We start from the raw sequence: 19,051 nt of genomic DNA on the forward strand, positions 1-19,051 counted from the left end.
TAATAAATGCCTTTATTATTATTATTATTATTATTATTATTATTATTATTATTATTATTAGGTCAGCTGAAGTCTAACAGCGCCCAGCTGATGGAGGAGGCTGTGGTGGCATTAAGGAATCTGGCCCGTCAGTGCAGCGATTCGTCAGCCGTGGAGTCCCTGGCGAGACATCTGTTTGCCATCTTAGGAGGTAAGTAATGAGGCCCTGGTCTTTTAGACCGTGAGCCCACTGTTGGGTAGGGACTGTCTCTATACGTTGCCAACTTGTACTTCCCAAGCGCTTAGTACAGTGCTCTGCACACAGTAAGCGCTCAATAAATACGATTGATTGATTGATTGGTCATCGGAGACCCCCAAATCTGGCCGAGCCCACCAGGGACCCCTCGCCCGGGTGCTTTTCTTCCTAGGCTCAGAGGGCAAGCTGACCGTTGTGGCTCAGAAGATGAGCGTCCTCTCAGGTAAGAGCTTCCTCTCCGGGGCCGAAGTTGGCTTTGGTTTGTGTGGCCGGGTTTGACGGTAACCCGGGATAAGGGGAATCATTCCGGAGTCTGGGGAGTCTCCCCCTTTTAGACTGTGAGCCCACTGTTGAGTAGGGACTGTCTCTATATGTTGCCAATTGGTACTTCCCAAGCGCTTAGTGCAGTGCTCTGCACATAGTAAGCGCTCAATAAATGCTATTGATGATGATGGGGGAGCGTCCGGGCACCAGGGGTCTAGCCGAGGGGCCTGGGGTCTCGGCTCGGGAAAAAGATGGAGGGAAAAGGGCGGCAAGGTGCACAATCTGCCAGAGCAGCAGTCTGGGATTCTGGGGCCTGAGGGCCGTCTCGGCCACGGGCCGGAGCCCAACTCCCGCGGGCGAATTGGTGGGGTTGGGGTCCGAAAAGTGGGGCCCACTGTACCTCCCGTTCTCCTGTTTCTGGGTACCACGCGCCCCCTCGCCCGCCCCAAAGCCGGGGCTAATGAAGACTTCTCTTGGCGGCTTCTAGGGATTGGAAGCTTCAGTCATCACGTGGTCTCTGGGTCTTCCAGTCAAGCGCTGAACGGAACTGTGGCCGAGCTGTTCATCCCTTTCCTCCAGCAAGAAGGTGAGGAGAGCTGAGAGCTGGGTAATAATAATAATGAGGATGGCATCTGTTAAGCTCTCACTATGTGCCAAGCGCTGTTCTAAGCGCCGGGGGGGGATACAAGGTGATCAGGTCATCCCGCATGGAGCAGCAGAGAAACAGCGTGGCTCAGTGGAAAGAGCCCGGGCTTTGGAGTCAGAGGTCATGGGTTCAAGTCCCGGCTCCGCCAGTGACTTTGGGCAAGTCGCTTCACTTCTCCGTGCCTCAGTTACCTCATCTGTAAAATGGGGATTAAGACTGTGAGCCCCCCCCCGTGGGACAACCTGGTCCCACAGTCATGGGTCATGGGTTCAAATCCTGGCCCCGCCAATTGTCAGCTGTGTGACTTTGGGCAAGTCACTTCACTTCTCTGTGCCTCAGTGACCTCATCTGGAAAATGGGGATTAAGACTGGGAGCCCCATGTGGGACAACCTGATCACCTTGTAACCTCCCCAGCGGTTAGAACAGTGCTTTGCACATAGTAAGCGCTTAATAAATGCCATCATCATTATTATTATTATTATTATGGAGCTCACAGTCTTCATCCGCATTTTCCAGATGAGGGAACTGAGGCACAGAGAAGTGAAGTGACTTGCCCAAAGTCACACAGCTGACAAGTGGTGGAGCCGGGATTAGAACCCATGACCTTTGAGTCCCAAGCCCGGGCTCTTTCCTCTGAGCCATTATGCCCCCCGTTCCCCCCCCAAGCCTGGTCCAGGGGATGTGAGAGTTGGTTCTGGAACCGGGGCCAGGGCACCTCAACAATAATAATGATGGTATTTATTAAACGCTTACTATGTGCAAAGCACTGTTCTAAGCCCTGGGGAGGTCACAAGGTGATCAGGTTGTCCCACGGGGGGCTCCCCGTCTTCACCCCCATTTTCCAGATGAGGTCACTGAGAGGCCCGGAGCAGGGAAGTGACTTGCCCAGAGTCACCCAGCTGACAGTTGGTGGAGTCGGGGTTTGACCCCACGACCTCCGACTCCAAAGCCCGGGCTCTTTCCACCGAGCCACGCGGCTTCTTAGCCAGCCGGGGCCAGTCGAAATTAAAAACGAAACTTTCTCAGGAGAGCTCGCCTCCTTCCTTGGTTGGCAGTCCTTCGGAGCGTCGAAGGAATATGGCGTGTGCCCGTTTCTCTGCCCTCCCCGTCCCTTTCTCCCAACCTCCTTGCCCACATTCCAGACTGACTAGCTCTCGCCTGTTTCTCCAGTCCACGAAGGCACCCTGGTGCACGCGGTCTCGGTCCTTGCCCTCTGGTGCAGCCGGTTCTCCACGGAAGTGCCCAACAAGCTCATCGAATGGTTTAAGAAAGCCTTCAGCCTTAAAACCTCCACGTCGGCCGTGAGACACGCCTACCTGCAGTGCATGCTCTGCTCGTTCCGAGGTGAGCCACCTCCGGGAGCCGCGTTTCCCCAGAAATCCCAGATCAAGGATGAGTTTGGAGTTTTGGGTTGGCTTTTTCCCCCTTCCCCTCCCGGTACGGGCCGGTTCTAAGTGAATTCCATCCTTGGTCACTGGCAGAGGCAGCAAAGCCGACCGCTTGACTTGGAACTGGGGTCAGAAACCCAAAATTAGGGCCACAGCCGACCATCTCCCCCTTTAGACTAAGCTTCTTGAGGGCAGTGATCTTGCCTTCCAGCTCTAGTTGCCTAGGACGGTGCTGTGCACACAGGAAGCGCTCAAGGAATTCTATTAATTTTTTTTGGTTTTGATGAGGTCGGACACAGTCCACGTCCCAGACGGGGCTCACAGTCTTAAACCCCATTTTACAGATGAGGTAACAGGGCCAGAGAAGTGATCAGGTTGGACACAGTCCATGTCCCAGACGGGGCTTCCGGTCTTAATCCCCATTTTACAGATGAGGTAACAGGGCCAGAGAAGTGATCAGGTCAGACGCAGTCCACGTCCCAGACGGGGCGCACGGTCTTAATCCCCATTTTACAGATGAGGTAACAGGGCCAGAGAAATGATCAGGTCGGACGCAGTCCACGTCCCAGACGGGGCTCCCAGTCTTAATCCTGATTTTACAGATGAGGTGACAGGGCCAGAGAAGTGATCAGGTCGGACGCAGTCCACGTCCCAGACGGGGCTCACAGTCTTAATCCCCTTTTTACGATGAGGTAACAGCCAGAGAAGTGATCAGGTCGGACGCAGTCCACGTCCCAGACGGGGCTCCCAGTCTTAATCCCCATTTTACAGATGAGGTAACAGGGCCAGATAATTGATCAGGTCGGACGCAGTCCATGTCCCAGACGGGGCTCCCAGTCTTAATCCCCATTTTACAGATGAGGTAACAGGGCCAGAGAAGTGATCGGGTCGGGCACAGTCCAAGTCCCAGACGGGGCTCACAGTCTTAATCCCCTTTTTACGATGAGGTAACGGCCAGAGAATTGATCAGGTCAGACACAGTCCACGTCCCAGATGGGGCTCACAATCTTAATCCCCATTTTACAGATGAGGTAACAGGGCCAGAGAAGTGATCAGGTCGGACGCACACGTCCCAGACGGGGCTCACATTCTTAATCCCCTTTTTACAATGAGGTAACGACCAGAGAATTGATCAGGTCAGACGCAGTCCGTGTCCCAGATGGGGCTCACAGTCTTACTTCCCATTTTACAGATGAGGTGACAGGGCCAGAGAAGTGATCAAGTCGGACGCAGTCCACGTCCCGGACGGGGCTCCCAGTCTTAATCCCCTTTTTACGATGAGGTAATGGCCAGAGAATTGATCAGGTGGGACACAGTCCACGTCCCAGATGGGGCTCACAATCTTAATCCCCATTTTACAGATGAGGTAACAGGGCCAGAGAAGTGATCAGGTTGGACGCAGTCCACGTCCCAGACGGGACTCCCAGTCTTAATCCTCATTTTACAGATGAGGTAACAGGGCCAGAGAAATGATCAGGTCAGACACAGTCCAAGTCCCAGACGGGGCTCACAATCTTAATCCCCATTTTACAGATGAGGTAACAGGGCCAGAGAAGTGATCAAGTCGGACGCAGTCCGCGTCCCAGACGGGGCTCACAGTCTTAATCCCCTTTTTACAATGAGGTAACGGCCAGAGAATTGATCAGGTCAGACACAGTCCACGTCCCAGACGGGGCTCACAGTCTTAATCCCCTTTTTACAATGAGGTAACGGCCAGAGAATTGATCAGGTCGGACACAGTCCACGTCCCAGACAGGGCTCACAATCTTAATCCCCATTTTACAGATGAGGTAACAGAGCCAGAGAAGTGATCAAGTTGAACACAGTCCATGTCCCAGACGGGGCTCACAGTCTAAATCCCCATTTTACAGATGAGGTAACAGAGCCAGAGAAGTGATCAGGTTGAACACAGTCCATGTCCCAGACGGGGCTCCCAGTCTAAATCCCCATTTTACAGATGAGGTAACAGAGCCAGAGAAGTGATCAGGTCGGACACAGTCCACGTCCCGGATGGGGCTCCCGGTCTTAATCCCCATTTTACAGATGAGGTAACAGGGCCAGAGAAGTGATCAGGTCGGACGCAGTCCATGTCCCAGACGGAGCTCACAATCTTAATCCCCATTTTACAGATGAGGTAACAGGGCCAGAGAAGTGATCAAGTCGGACGCAGTCCACGTCCCAGACGGGGCTCACAGTCTTAATCCCCTTTTTACAATGAGGTAACGGCCAGAGAATTGATCAGGTCGGACACAGTCCACGTCCCAGACGGGGCTCACAGTCTAAATCCCCATTTTACAGATGAGGTAACAGGGCCAGAGAAGTGACTTGACTCGCCCAAGGTCACCCAGCAGGCAAGTGGCGGAGCCAGGATTAGAACCCAGGTCCTTCTGACTCCCAGCCATGCTCTAGCCTCTAAGCCACACTGCCTCTCTAATTGATTGTAAGAACGTGTGAGGTGGAAGACTGCAGTCAAATCTAATTGTAAGGGTCAAGATTCAAAGCCGTACTAACTTTCCCCAGCTAGTGAGAGCTAGTCCTTGCGGTGAAATAAACGATCAAACAGTCTCCACAGAGCTAATTATTTGGGGAAGTCATTCCTTATCGTAGGTTAGGGCAGCTTTGTGTCTCCGTCCCCTGCCAGTGCCCAGACGAGAGGCGAACCACCAGTTCTGTTGATTTCATCTAATAATTATGTTGGTTGCCGAACACTTATTTTATAATAATAATAATAATGGCATTTATTAAGCACTTACTCTGTGCAAAGCACTGTTCTAAGCCCTGGGGAGGTTACAAGGTGATCAGGTTGTTCCACAAGGAGCTCCCAGTCTTAATCCCCATTTTACAGGTGAGGGAACTGAGGCCCAGAGAATAAAAATAATAATAATAATGGTGGTATTTGTTAAGCCCTTAATATGTGCAAAGCACTGTTCTAAGTGCTGGGGGGATACAAGGTGATCAGGTCGTCCCACGTGGGACTCACAGTCTTAATCCCCATTTTGTGGATGAGGGAACTGAGGCCCAGAGAAGTGAAGTGACTTGCCCAAAGTCACACAGCTGACAATTGGTGGAGCCGGGATTTGAACCCACGACCTCTGACTCCAAAGCCCGGGCTCTTCCCACTGAGCCACATTTTATGCCAAGCACTGTACTAAGCTGTACATGTTGGACACAGTCCTTGCCCCAACATAGGGCTCACAGTCTAAGTGGGGGTAGGGAGGATACATATCATCCCCATTTTACAGATAAGGAAGCGGAGACATGGAAAAGTGAAGTGACTTACCCAGGGTCACACGTGCCGGGCAAGTGGCGGAGCCGGGATTAGAACCCAGATCTGCGTGCTTGCCGCTAGGTCCCGTTGCTTCCCCATCTGCCCTTGAAGCTGAGTCTGGCATCATCATCATCAATCGTATTGAGCACTTACTATGTGCAGAGCACTGTACTAAGTGCTTGGGAAGTACAAATTGGCAACATATAGAGACAGTCCCTACCCAACAGTGGGCTCACAGTCTAAAAGGGGGAGACAGAGAACAAAACCAAACATACTAACAAAATAAAATAGAATAGATATGTAGAAATAAATTAAATAAATAAATAGAGTAAAAAATATGTACAAACATATATACATATATACAGGTGCTGTGGGGAAGGGAGGGAGGTAAGATGGGGGGATGGAGAGGGGGACGAAGGGGAGAGGAAGGAAGGGGCTCAGTCTGGGAAGGCCTCCTGGAGGAGGTGAGCTCTCAGCAGGGCCTTCTGTGGCACCCTCACAGAACAGAATTTCACCTTTCTTCGTCCAAGGAAATGCCGATTGCCTTTCAAATCAGGTCTGGCCCATTCGCTGGTCTTTAGTTGAGAACACGCCCGGCAGTTAGTGGCGATCCCTGTGTGGAAAATTGGTTCCGGTTGGTCAGACAGGGCACCCAGATTATTCCAGAAGAGAGTTGGGGAGGAAGCTTTGGACGGAATGGATCTTTCTGCGAGCGGGGAGTAACCTGAACGCCTGATCTCTCTGTGTAAATACAGATCTCATTCATTCAATCGTATTACAGATGGGTGTGAAAATAAAGCAGTGTTGCCTAGTGGATAGATTCCAGTGCCAGGAAGTCTGAAGGACTTGTGTGATCTCTAGGCCTCAGTTCCCTCATCTTTAAATTGGGGGTAAAGACTGGGAGCCGCACATGGGCATCCAATCTGATGATCTACTCCAGCGCAAGGAGTTCTTGGGTTGTGGGGGAATAGAAAAAGGAAAACCGGGTGTAGGACGGGAACACATCCAGAGTAGAGAGTTGCCTCCGTTTGGGCTCCGCAGTCTGCCTGGGTCACTTTGGACTCGTCCACCCAGTAAGGGGAGCGATCCCGGCCTCTCTCCCGGACAGGGACGAGCGTTGGGAATCTCGAGGGCGCGGTGAGGTAACGGCCTTGGCTTCCTTTGGCTGTAAAGGAAGGTGGCCCCCAGCGGGTCCCAGTTGGCCGATGCCGCAGCCGCCCCCTGGGCCCTCCGTCTTTCTCGGGTCGGCGGGCCATTCGTTCATTCATTCCGTCGTATTTATTGAGCGCTTACCGCGTGCAGAGCACTGTACTAAGCTCTTGGGAAGTCCAAGTCGGCAACAGGTAGAGACGGTCCCTCCCCGACGACGGGCTCACGGTCTAGAAGGGGGAGACGGACAACAAAACCAAACAGGTGGACGGGTGTCAAGTCGTCAGAACAAATAGAATTAAAGCTCAATGCACATCATTAACAAAATAGACTAGTAAGTAAAATTAACAGAGAAATAAATCTGTACAACCATCTGTACAGGTGCTGTGGGGAGGGGAAGGAGGTAGGGCGGGAGGCGGTGGTACCTCCTAAAAGATCCGCGTCCTCTCTTTCCCTGCAGGCGACACGCTTTTACAAGGAATGGCTTTGCTGCCCCTGCTGATTCAGGCCGTGGAAAAGGCGGGATCCCAAAGTACTCAGGTCTCAGCGGTGACCGAAGGGGTGGCCGCCGCCCTGCTGATCTGCAGACTGTCAGTGGTGGACGTGCAGGCCGGTGAGGAGCCCCGTCGCCAAGGGTTTGGGCAGCATCTCTTCGCAGGGCCCCTCGGGGAACGGAAGCTGGGATTCATTCATTCATTGTCGTGTTTATTGAGCGCTTACTGTGTGCGGAGCACTGGACTGAGCGCTGGGGAAGTGCAAGTCGGCAACATGTAGGGACGGTCCCTACCCAACAGCGGGCTAGAAGGGGGAGACAGACAACAAAACAAAACGTGTGGACAGGTGTCAAGTCAGAATAAATAGAAATAAAGCTCGATGCACATCGTTAACAAAATAAATAGAATAGTAAATATGGACAAACCCAGCAGGGAAGTTGGCATGCCGTACGTTTCTCTGTCTCTTCCTAGAGAGGACCACCAGAAGCCGGCCCCGTTTTTGCTCTGCTAGCGTAGACCTCGGGAACAGAAACTCCTCGAGGGCCGGGGTTTCCATCTTTTCCTATTTTGGGTGCTCTGCTCCCCTTAGGTCCTCAGTTGACCCCATTGATTCTAATAATAATAATAATAATGATAGCATTTATTAAGCACTTACTATGTGCAAAGCACTGTTCTAAGCGCTGGGGCGTTACAAGGTGATCAGGTTGTCCCACGGGGGGCTCACAGTCTTCATCCCCATTTTACAGATGAGGGAACTGAGGCCCAGAGAAGTGAAGTGACTTGCCCAAAGTCACACAGCTGACAGTTGGCAGAGCCGGGATTTGAACACACGACCTCTGACTCCAAAGCCCGGGCTCTTTCCACTGAGCCACGCTGCTTCTCTAATCCCCTTGGTTGAGGAGGGAAGACCCGGATGTGGCATTCATTCATTCACTCATTCATTCATTCAATCGTATTTATTGAGCGCTTACTGTGTGCAGAGCACTGGACTAAGTGCTTGGGAAGTACAAGTTGGCTTCATCTGGGCACATCCCACATCGCCTCTAGGCACATATGATGGGCCACTCGCAGGTCTAAAAGAGCAAGTCACCCTTGCGGTGATATAATAATAATAATAATGGTATTTGTTAAGTGCTTAATATGTGCCAAGCACTCTTTTAAGCTCTGGGGTAGATACAGGGTAATCAGTTTGTCCCACATGGGGCTCCCGGTTTTAATCCCCGTTTTACAGAAGAAGTAACTGAGGCACAGAGAAGTTAAGTGAGTTGCCCGAGGTCACACAGCCGATAAGTGGCAGAGCTGGGATTCGAACTCACGACCTCTGACTCCCAAGCCCGCGCTCTTTCAACTGAGCTGCGCTGCACGAGTGATACGTCGCTTGTGTGTCTGAAATAACAGTTCAAATCAACTGGTTTGGGCTTCCCCTCCAGCCCACTGCCTTCTCCTTTCACTCCTTGTCAATCCCAGTCTTACCTTTCTCAAAGTCTCTTATATCATGAGTGCCCTGAGAGACAGGAACCAGTTCTATTTCCCACCCCTGAATTCTCTCCCAGCGTTTAGTACAGGCCCCTCGTGCGGTAAGCGCTTACTAGGTATTCCTCTTCCTCCTCCTCCTCTTCCTCTCATGCTCTTCGTTCCCTTTCCCTCCACTTGCTGATAAAGTACTCCCTTCTCATTCCCCCTCAATCAATCAATCAATCGTATTTATTGAACGCTTACTGTGTGCAGAGCACTGTACTAAGCGCTTGAGAAGTACAAGTTGGCAACATATAACTCTCGATTCTCTCATCCCCCCCGACGACTTGTACAGAGGATTTGCATCACATACCTGGACCGCTGGGTTTGACTTCTCTCTGTCGGAAAGATGTCTTTGTTAGAGTATTTCCCGGCCTTATCGATTCTGTTACTGCTGTATGTATATATAAAAAAAAAACCCCAACAAAACAAAAATAAACAAAACTGAAAAAGCAGAGAGAGGATTTGGAAGGATCCAAAATAGGGATTTAAATCAGAAGAGTGCTGTGTGGGTCCGATTCGAGGTGGGACCGTGGTTTACGTGGACGGAACCGTTGCGATGGTGAAATCCCCCCCTTCCTCGCAGAGGCCAAGCTGAGCGGTTTCTGGCAGCTGATCGTGGATGAGAAGAAGCAGATTTTCACCTCTGAAAAATTCCTGCTGTTGGCTTCCGAGGATGGTGAGCGAGCGATGAGGCATCCGCCTCGGGAGGGATCCGGGGCCCCTCTTCCCCCCACGTATCTCCCCGCCTTATCCGTTAGGTCCCGGATGATCGGAATAGAGGCTGAGGGGGGTGGGGAGAGGCCCCGGACCGGGGAAGCGGGTGGGAGACGTCGGGTGTCCCGTGGAGACGGGAGATAACGGAGAAAGGGCAGAATCGTTCGGTTCGATGTAATGCGGCCCATCGCGTGATCGGCCCCGTCTCTTGGAATCCCTTCCTTGTGCCCCAGGGAGGATCATAAAGCCGTGATTGATTTGTGACAGGGCTCAGCTCCCGATTCATCATCATCATCAATCGTATTTATTAAGTGCTTACTATGTGCAGAGCACTGTACTAAGCGCTTGGGAAGTACAAAGTGGCAACATATAGAGACAGTCCCTACCCAACAGTGGGCTCCCAGTCTAAAAGGGGGAGACAGAGAACAAAACCAAACATACTAACAAAATAAAATAAATAGAATAGATATGTACAAGTAAAATAAATAGAGTAATAAATATGTACAAACATATGTACCTATATACAGGTGCTGTGGGGAAGGGAAGGAGGTAAGATGGGGGGGATTCAAGCCCCAGAGTGCTGGTTTGGTGAAGCCGAGAGAGAATCGAGCTGTAAACAGCTAAAGAACGAGGGGGTTGCATGGTTCCCGAGTGTTGCGGTTGATGATTCGGAAAGTGGCGGGTCTTTGAAGACCCACCAGCCACAAATTGCCATGGTGGGGGTTGGCCCTGGAGTGACCTCTTCCCCTCATGTGTCCCCCCCCGCCTTCAGCCCTGTGCACCGTGCTGCAGCTCGCCGAGCGGCTCCTCCTGGACCAGGCGCATCGCCTCCCGGGCAGCAAAGTTCAGTACGTAGCTCCCGCTGTCGTCCTGGCGGAAATCCCGCTCCAGAGGCGCGAGGGGAGGGGGCCGGCCCCCTGCCCTGGCTGCCCGCTGACTGTCGTTGGCCACGCTCGCAGGCAATACCACCGGGCGCTGGCGGCCGTGCTCCTCAGCCGCCCCTGGCACGTGCGCAGGCAGGCGCAGCAGACGGTGCGGAAGCTCCTGTCCTCCCTGGGCGGCTTCCGTCTGGCCTACGGGCTCCTGGAGGAGCTGAAAGCCGTCCTCGATTCTCACAAGGCGAGTCGGGCCGGGCCGGGGCCCCCGCGGGAGGGGTTCGGGACCCTCGGGGCTGCTCACTGTACCTCGCTCTCGCCTGTCCCGCCATCGACCCCCGGCCCACGTCATCCCCCGGGCCTGGAATGCCCCCAATCCCTCTGCCCCTCCGCCAAGCTCGCTCTCTTCCTCCCTTCAAGGCCCTGCTGAGAGCTCACCTCCTCCAGGAGGCCTTCCCAGACTGAGCCCCTTCTTTCCTCTCCCCCTCGTCCCCCTCTCCATCCCCCCGTCTTACCTCCTTCCCTTCCCCACAGCACCTGTATATATGTATATATGGTTGTACATGTTTATTACTCTATTTATTTTACTTGTACATTTCTATCCTACTTATTTTATTTTGTTGGTATGTTTGGTTCTGTTCTCTGTCTCCCCCTTTTAGACTGTGAGCCCACTGTTGGGTAGGGACTGTCTCTATGTGATGCCAGTTTGTACTTCCCAAGCGCTTAGTACAGTGCTCTGCACATAGTAAGCGCTCAATAAATACGATTGATTGATTGATTGATTGCTCAGGCTACTGTGGCTCCCCTCTACTGGCCCTTCGGATCTCTTCCCGAAGCCCAGAACGATCTCTCTCTCTCTAGTTGTTTTTCTCCCTATAACTCATCGGGGGCTCGTATCCTCTCTCTGTCTCTCCCCCTCTCACCTGCTTTCCGAGCTTTTGTCTTAGAGTCATTTCCTCCCCACTCCCCAACCGGCAGCCTGGAGGACGCCGAGCGGGGCCTGAACCTTCCAGGACCGATAGTCCTGGGCCAGGGGCCTCCATCCCGGCCCGGCCCTCTTTCCCCTTTTTCCGGGGCTGCGTGGCCTCGAAGTGGGGCGTGGGTGAAAGACGCGGGGGCTTCCTCTCGGTCTCCCATCCTAGCCGTCCCCAGCCTACAGAGCCAGTGGCCGACCTCTGGCCACCCTCCTCTCCCCACCCACCCCGCACTCGGCGCCCGAGAGGAGGCCGGCTACTCCGGCGGTTCCCGTCCTCCGCCGTCCTCGGGTCAGCGAACCGACAGTGCCGGTCGCCTGTGTCGCCTGGGCAGGTGTTGCCTTCGGAGGCTCTGTGGACCGAATCGGGCGAGATGGCGGAGTTGGGCAAGGCCTACGTGCCCCCCCGGGTCCTGCAGGAAACCCTGTGTGTGATCTCGGGGGTGCCGGGCTTGGAGTCCGACCCCACCGAGACGGAGAGACTGGCCCAGGAGATGCTCATCATCACCCATCATCCTTCCATAGGTCTGTGGGGCTGGAGGCCGGGCCGATGGATGCACAGGGGGTGGTGGGCCGGGGTGGGGGCGGGTCGTTGGGAAAACGGTCTCCAGCGACCACCCCGTCCTTGCCTTCAGTCGCCGTGCAGTCTGGGCTTTGGCCGTCCCTCCTTGCGAGGATGAAGCTTAACCCGACCGACTTCATTACCAAGCACCTGGACCAGATGCTGCCCAGAATCACCTCCCAGGCTCCCCTGAACCAGGTGACTGGTGGCCTTTCCGGGGGAGATTCCCAAGTTGGGAGGGGCAGCGGAGAGCGGACTGGGACGGGGTGGCCTGGAAGGGCCAGAGACCCAGGGAAAAGGGGCCGGCAAAATGGAAGGCAGTCCCGGGCCTGGGGGAGTTGAAGGATGGGAGGGGGTGGGCTCGGGCGGAGCTCCGGTGGAGAAGGGGACTCCTCGCCGGGGATTTGCCTTGGCTCAGTGGAAAGAGCCCGGGCTTTGGAGTCAGAAGTCATCGGTTCAAATCCCGGCTCCACCAATTGTCAGCTGTTTGACTTTGGGCAAGTCACTTCACTCCTCTGGGCCTCCAGTTCCCTCATCTCCCCCTCCTCCCCCTCTCCATCCCCCCCGCCTTACCTCCTTCCCTTCCCCACAGCGCCTGTATATATGTTTGTACCGATTTATTACTCTATTTATTTTACTTGTACATATCTATTCTATTTATTTTATTTTGTTAATACGTTTTGTTTTGTTCTCCGTCTCCCCCTTCTAGACTGTGAGCCCACTGTTGGGTAGGGACCGCCTCTAGATGTTGCCAACTTGTACTTCCCAAGCGCTTAGTACAGTGCTGTGCACACAGTAAGCGCTCAATAAATACGATTGATTGATTGATTGACTGTAAGCCCCCCCCGTGGGACAACCTGATCACCTTGTCGCCTCCCCGGTGCTTAGGACGGTGCTTGGCACATAGTAAGCGCTTAATAAATGCCATCATTATCATTTGCCTGACGGGGCAGGTTGCCCGTGGGGCTCCCGGGCCTCGGCGAGCACTGACCGGTGGTGTTTGGTTGGTTGGCAGTCGTCCATGAACGCGATGGGCTCGCTGTCCATCCTGTCTCCCAGCCGGGTCCTCCCACAGTTGATGGGCACCATCGCGGCCTCGGTGCGGAACCCCGCCCTGTTCCAGGTGACGCGCGAGGAGTTTGCCATCATGCAGACGCCCGCGGGGGAACTGTACGACAAATCCATCATTCAGAGGCAAGGAAGAGTCCGTCCCCCCGTTTTCCCCCTCTCCTCCCCGTCCCCGGGCGGATGCGAGGGCCCGGGCTCCCGGCGGGTGCCGGCTGATCCCTTCGTCGTCCTCCTCTTCTCCTCCTCAGTGCCCAGCAAGACAGCACGAAAAAAGCCAACATGAAGCGAGAGAACAAGGCGTACTCCTTCAAGGAGCAGATCATCGAGCTGGAGCTGAAAGAGGTGAGGCCACCGTGCGGGAGTCGCCCGTCCCCGAACTGCAGAAACCGGTCTCTTGTCACCGCGTGGGCGGCCCTTTAGGTCACTGGGACTTTGGGATCCCAAGGGGACTTTGGTTCTGGAACAGATTAATAATAATAATGGCATTTATGAAGCGCTTACTATGTGCCAAGCACTGTTCTAAGCGCAGGGGAGTTTACAGGGTGATGAGGTTGTCCCCCGGGGGGGCTCACAGTCTTAATCCCTGTTTTCCAGATGAGGTAACTGAGGCACGGAGAAGTGAAGTGACTTGCCCCAAGTCACCCGGCTGACCGTTGGGGGAGCCGGGATTTGAACCCATGACCTCTGACCCCAAAGCCCGGGCTCTTTCCACTGAGCCACGCTGCTCCTAGCCTCCGGGCCCTTGATCGCCTTAGTTAAGTGGCCTCGGGCCGGACCATCTTGAGTTTCGTCATCATCATCGTCATCGATCGTATTTATTGAGCGCTTACTGTGTGCAGAGCACTGGACTAAGCGCTTGGGAAGTACAAGTTGGCAACATATAGAGACGGTCCCTACCCAACGGTGGGCTCATCATCCCCTCACTCCCCTGAGTGGTCTTCTAACAGCTCGGGTGGGGAAGGAGGATTCTGGGGAAATTCGTAGGGGAGGAAGAACTTGGATGGCTTGATGAGAGGCTTGCAGAGAAGCAGCGTGGCTCAATGGAAAGAGCGCGGGTTTGGGAGCCAGAGGTCCCGGGTTCAAATCCCGGCTCCACCAGTTGTCAGCTGTGCGACCTTGGGCAAATCACTTCCCTTCCCTGTGCCTCAGTGACGTCATCTGTAAAATGGGGATGAAGACTGTGAGCCCCCCGTGGGACCACCTGATCACCTCGTCCCCCCCCCCAGCGCTTAGAACAGTGCTTTGCACATGGTAAGCGCTAAACAAATGCCATCGTTATTATCGTAGGACACCTCCATTCATTCATTCATTCATTCAGTCGTATTTATTGAGCGCTTACTGTGTGCAGAGCACTGGACTAAGCGCTTGGGAAGTCCAAGTTGGCAACATGTAGAGACGGTCCCTACCCAACAGTGGGCTCATACAGCCTAAGCGCTTAACAAATGCCATCGTTATTATTGTAGGACACCTCGATTCATTCATTCATTCAGTCGTTTTTATTGAGCGCTTACTGTGTGCAGAGCACTGGACTAAGCGCTTGGGAAGTCCAAGTTGGCAACATGTAGAGACGGTCCCTTCCCAACAGTGGGCTCATACAGCCTAAGCGCTTAACAAATGCCATCGTTATTATTGTAGGACACCTCGATTCATTCATTCATTCAGTCGTATTCATTGAGCGCTTACTGTGTGCAGAGCACTGGACTAAGCGCTTGGGAAGTCCAAGTTGGCAACATATAGAGACGGTCCCGACCCAACAGCGGGCTCACGGTCTCGATCCCACACAGCGTCCCTGCGCCGCTTCCGTAGTTCCACCGAAACCAGGAGCCCGAGTCGGGGAGATTGTGGAAAGGTGGGAAGGGCAAGAAGGGAAAAGAGCTGAGGGATGAGTCTACGTGTTTTGTTTTGTTGACCGTTTTCCCCCTTCCAGAGTGTGAGCCCGTTGTTGGGTAGGGCCCGTCTCTATATGTTGCCAGCTTGGACTTCCCAGGCGCTTAGTGCAGTGCTCTGCACACAGTAAGCGCTCAATAAATACGATTGAATGAATGAATGAATGAGTCCCGGCCTGAGTCAGCTTGGGGATCCAAGTCCCGGGACTCTCCCTCTCCCTGCAGCCCAGGGAAGGGGAGAGGTTCTTCATTCGTTCAGTCGTGTTTATTGAGCGCTTACTGTGTGCAGAGCACTGTACTAAGCGCTTGGGAAATAGAAGTCGGCAACATATAGGGACGGTCCCTACCCGACAATGGGCTCACAGTCGGGAAGGGGGAGACGGACAACACAACAAAACATGTGGACAGGTGTCAAGTCATGAGAAGCAGCGTGGCTCAGTGGAAGGAGCAGGGGCTCTGGAGTCGGAGGTCATGGGTTCGAATCCCGCCTCCACCACACGTCTGCTGTGTGACCTTGGGCAAGTCACTTTTAGACTGTGAGCCCACTGTTGGGTAGGGCCTGTCTCTATATGTTGCCAATTTGTACCTCCCGAGCGCTTAGTACAGTGCTCTGCACATAGTAAGCGCTCAATAAACACAGTGGATGATGAAGTCACTTAACTTCTCTGAGCCTCAGTTACCTCAGCTGTAAAATGGGGATTAAGACTGTGAGCCCCAAGTGGGACAACACGATCACCTTGTATCCCCCCCAGCGCTTAGAACAGTGCACATAGTGAGCGCTTAACAAGTACCGTCATCATCATTATTGTTATTATTATTAGAATAAACCCAAAAGGAAGTTTCATTCATTCATTCAATCGTGTTCATTGAGCGCTTTCTGTGTGCAGAGCACTGTACGAGGCGCTTGATCCCCAGGAAGTTGCCTTTGCCCGTTCCCTGCAGGAAATAAAGAAGAAGAAGGGAATAAAGGAAGAGGTACAGTTGACCAGCAAGCAAAAAGAAATGATGCAGGCCCAGCTGGACAAGGAGGCCCAGATCAGGAGGCGACTGCGGGAGGTGAGCGGCGGCCTCTGCCCCAGGGGAAGCGGAAGGTGAAAACGTCCGCCTCTCCGGGATCCAGGAAGCCATTCCCGGGAAAAGGTCTCGGGTCACCGAGCGCGGCCGCCTCTCTCCCCCCTCCAGCTGGACGGCGAGCTGGAGGCAGCCCTGGGACTCCTGGAAACCATCCTGAGCAAGAACCCTCCCGGCCTCTCCCAGTACATCCCCATCCTGGTCGGCTCCTTCTTGCCGCTCCTGAATTCCCCGCTGGCCGCTCCCAGGATCAAGGGCCCGTTCCTCGCCTTGCCCGGCTGCGTCCTGTCTGGACGGCTGAAGACGTTGGGTTAGTGCCCGTCGAGGGCTTGGCGGGGGCGGGAAGAGGCCGAGGGAGGGCGGGAAGCGCGGGGCCGTCAGATCGGGCGGTCGGATCAACGGGATTTATTGAGCGCGGACTGGATCCGGAGCCTGGTAATAAGCACCTGGGCGTCTAGATGGGGAGGCAGGCGCGAAAATAAATTTGGGTTTACGCGCGGAAGTGCCGTGGGGCGCAGGGCGGGGTGAGGAGGGGCAAGGGCCGGAAGGATTTACCGCTGCGGACGTGGGTGACGCAGAAGAGAAAGGGAGTAGGGGACGTGAGGGTTTGGTCGGGAAAGCCTCTTAGAGGAGATGTGATTTTAATAATCTGTGCTCATCATCATCATCATCAGTCGTATTTATTGGGCGCTTACCGTGTGCAGAGCACTGTACTAAGCGCTTGGGAAGTACAAGTTGGCAACATATAGAGACAGTCCCGACCCAACAGTGGGCTCACAGTCTAAAAGGGGGAGACAGAGAACAAACCAAACATACCAACAAAATAAAATAAATAGAACAGATAGGTACAAGTAAGATAAATAAATAAATGGAGTAATAAATCCGTACAAACATATATCCATATATACAGGTGCTGTGGGGAAGGGAAGGAGGTAAGATGAGGGGGATGGAGAGGTGGATGAATTTTGGGGTTCCAGATAATAATAATAATAATAATAATAATAATAATAATGGCATTTATTAAGCGCTTAGTATGTGCAAAGCACTGTTCTAAGCGCTGGGGAGGTTACAAGATGGTCTAGCGTTGCTGGCGGTTGTGACCCCGATATTCATTCATTTATTTATTTTACTTGTTCATATCTATCCTATTTATTTTATTTTGTTGGTATGTTTGCTTTTGTTTTCTGTCTCCCCCTTTCAGACTGTGAGCCCACTGTTGGGTAGGGACTGTCTCTGTGTGTTGCCAATTTGTACTTCCCAAGCGCTTAGTACAGTGCTCTGCACATAGTAAGCGCTCAATAAATACGATTGATGATGATGATGATGATTCCTGTGAGCCCCTTCTAGACTGTGAGCCCGCTGTTGGGTAGGTACCGTCTCTATATGTTGCCAACTTGGACTTCCCAAGCGCTTAGTACAGTGCTCTGCACACAGTAAGCGCTCATTAAATGCGATTGATTGATTGAGAAGCAGCCTGGCGCAGTGGAAAGATCCCGGGCTTTGGAGTCAGAGGTCATGGGTTCAAAATCCCGGCTCCGCCAACTGTCAGCTGTGTGACTTTGGGCAAGTCACTTCACTTCTCTGTGCCTCAGTTCCCTCATCTGTAAAATGGGGATGAAGACTGTGAGCCCCCCGTGGGACAACCTGATTACCGTGCAACCTCCCCAGCGCTTAGAACAGTGCTCTGCACATAGTAAGTGCTAAACAAATACCATTATTATTGACTGAGCGCTTACTGTGTGCAAAGCACTGTACTAAGCTCTTGGGAGAGTACAGTGTAACAAAAACAGACGCATTCCCGCCCATGATGAGCTCACAGTCTAGAGGGGGAGATGGGCATTAATATAAATGAATAAATAGATAAGTAAATTATAGATATAAAAAATAAATTACAGGTATCTGCACGAGTGACAGATCCCTAGATTCTTTGATTCCCTGGGGGAGATGGGATAACATGGAAGATTCTTGCCTTCCATCCCACGTTCCCCAGCCTGTTAACCTGGGAACTTTCTTTGTAGTGTTCCGCAAGGATATCTATATAATCATCAATCGTATTTATTGATCATCATCAATCGTATTTATTGAGCGCTTACTATGTGCAGAGCACATACAATATATATAATATAATATATTATATATAATATATTATATACAATAATAATCATATTATTAGTCCATAATAATAATGATATTAATATGTGAATAATAATAATAGTAAGCGCTTACTATGTGCAAAGCACTGTTCTAAGCACTGGGGGGGGGGGATAGTAGGTGATCAGGTTGTCCCACGTGGGGCTCACCGTCTTCATCCCCATTTTACAGATGAAGGAACTGAGGCCCAGAAAAGTGAAGTGACTTGTCCAAAGTCACACAGCTCATTGGCGGAGCGGGGATTTGAACCCATTTCCTCTGACTCCAAAGCCCGGGCTTTTTCCACTGAGCCACGCTGCTTCTCAGTATGCCCTTTCAGCCCCACGAGGGTGGCTCGGCGGCCCTTGGCCTCGGTGGCTAATGCCACTGACCCTCAGGCTGGCCGCGTGGCTCAGTGGAAAGAGCGCGGGCTTGGGAGGCAGAGGTCATGGGTTCGAATCCCACCTCCCCCACATGTCTGCTGTGTGACCTAGGGCAAGTCACTTCACTTCTCTGTGCCTCAGTTCCCTCATCTGTCAAGTGGGGATTAAGACTGTGAGCCCCACGTGGGGCAACCTCATCTCCTTGTGTCCCCCCCCCAGCGCTTAGAACAGTGCTTTGCACATAGTAAGCGCTTAACAAATACCGACATTATTATTATTATTACTGGCTTCCACCCCAAAGGGGCCGGGTTGGCTGCAGGAAAGCCAGAAGCGTCGTCGTCGTCGTCGTCCTCCTCCTCCTCCTCTCCTTCTTTCCGGCCTGAGTTGAAGCTAATAATAGTAATGATAACTGTGGTGTTCGTTAAG

The 19,051-nt window shown here is 52.9% G+C and overlaps 1 protein-coding gene across 1 annotated transcript in view; it reads left to right on the forward strand.

The window, feature by feature from the left end:
• The window catches only part of GCN1 (GCN1 activator of EIF2AK4), a 149,259-nt gene that overhangs the window by 37,356 nt on the left and 92,852 nt on the right, over positions 1-19,051 (forward strand). Inside the window, exons 11-24 of the mRNA XM_038762447.1 lie at positions 62-190; positions 408-458; positions 987-1,085; positions 2,317-2,490; positions 7,412-7,564; positions 9,547-9,639; positions 10,450-10,525; positions 10,637-10,796; positions 11,861-12,050; positions 12,161-12,285; positions 13,103-13,281; positions 13,404-13,497; positions 15,984-16,097; positions 16,224-16,422. Of these exons, the coding sequence (XP_038618375.1) occupies positions 62-190; positions 408-458; positions 987-1,085; positions 2,317-2,490; positions 7,412-7,564; positions 9,547-9,639; positions 10,450-10,525; positions 10,637-10,796; positions 11,861-12,050; positions 12,161-12,285; positions 13,103-13,281; positions 13,404-13,497; positions 15,984-16,097; positions 16,224-16,422 (1,836 nt within the window). The remainder of the gene's footprint in view (positions 1-61; positions 191-407; positions 459-986; positions 1,086-2,316; positions 2,491-7,411; positions 7,565-9,546; positions 9,640-10,449; positions 10,526-10,636; positions 10,797-11,860; positions 12,051-12,160; positions 12,286-13,102; positions 13,282-13,403; positions 13,498-15,983; positions 16,098-16,223; positions 16,423-19,051) is intronic.

Source organism: Tachyglossus aculeatus, chromosome 21 (genome assembly GCF_015852505.1).
Source record: "Tachyglossus aculeatus isolate mTacAcu1 chromosome 21, mTacAcu1.pri, whole genome shotgun sequence".
NCBI classification, from domain to species: Eukaryota; Metazoa; Chordata; class Mammalia; order Monotremata; family Tachyglossidae; genus Tachyglossus; species Tachyglossus aculeatus.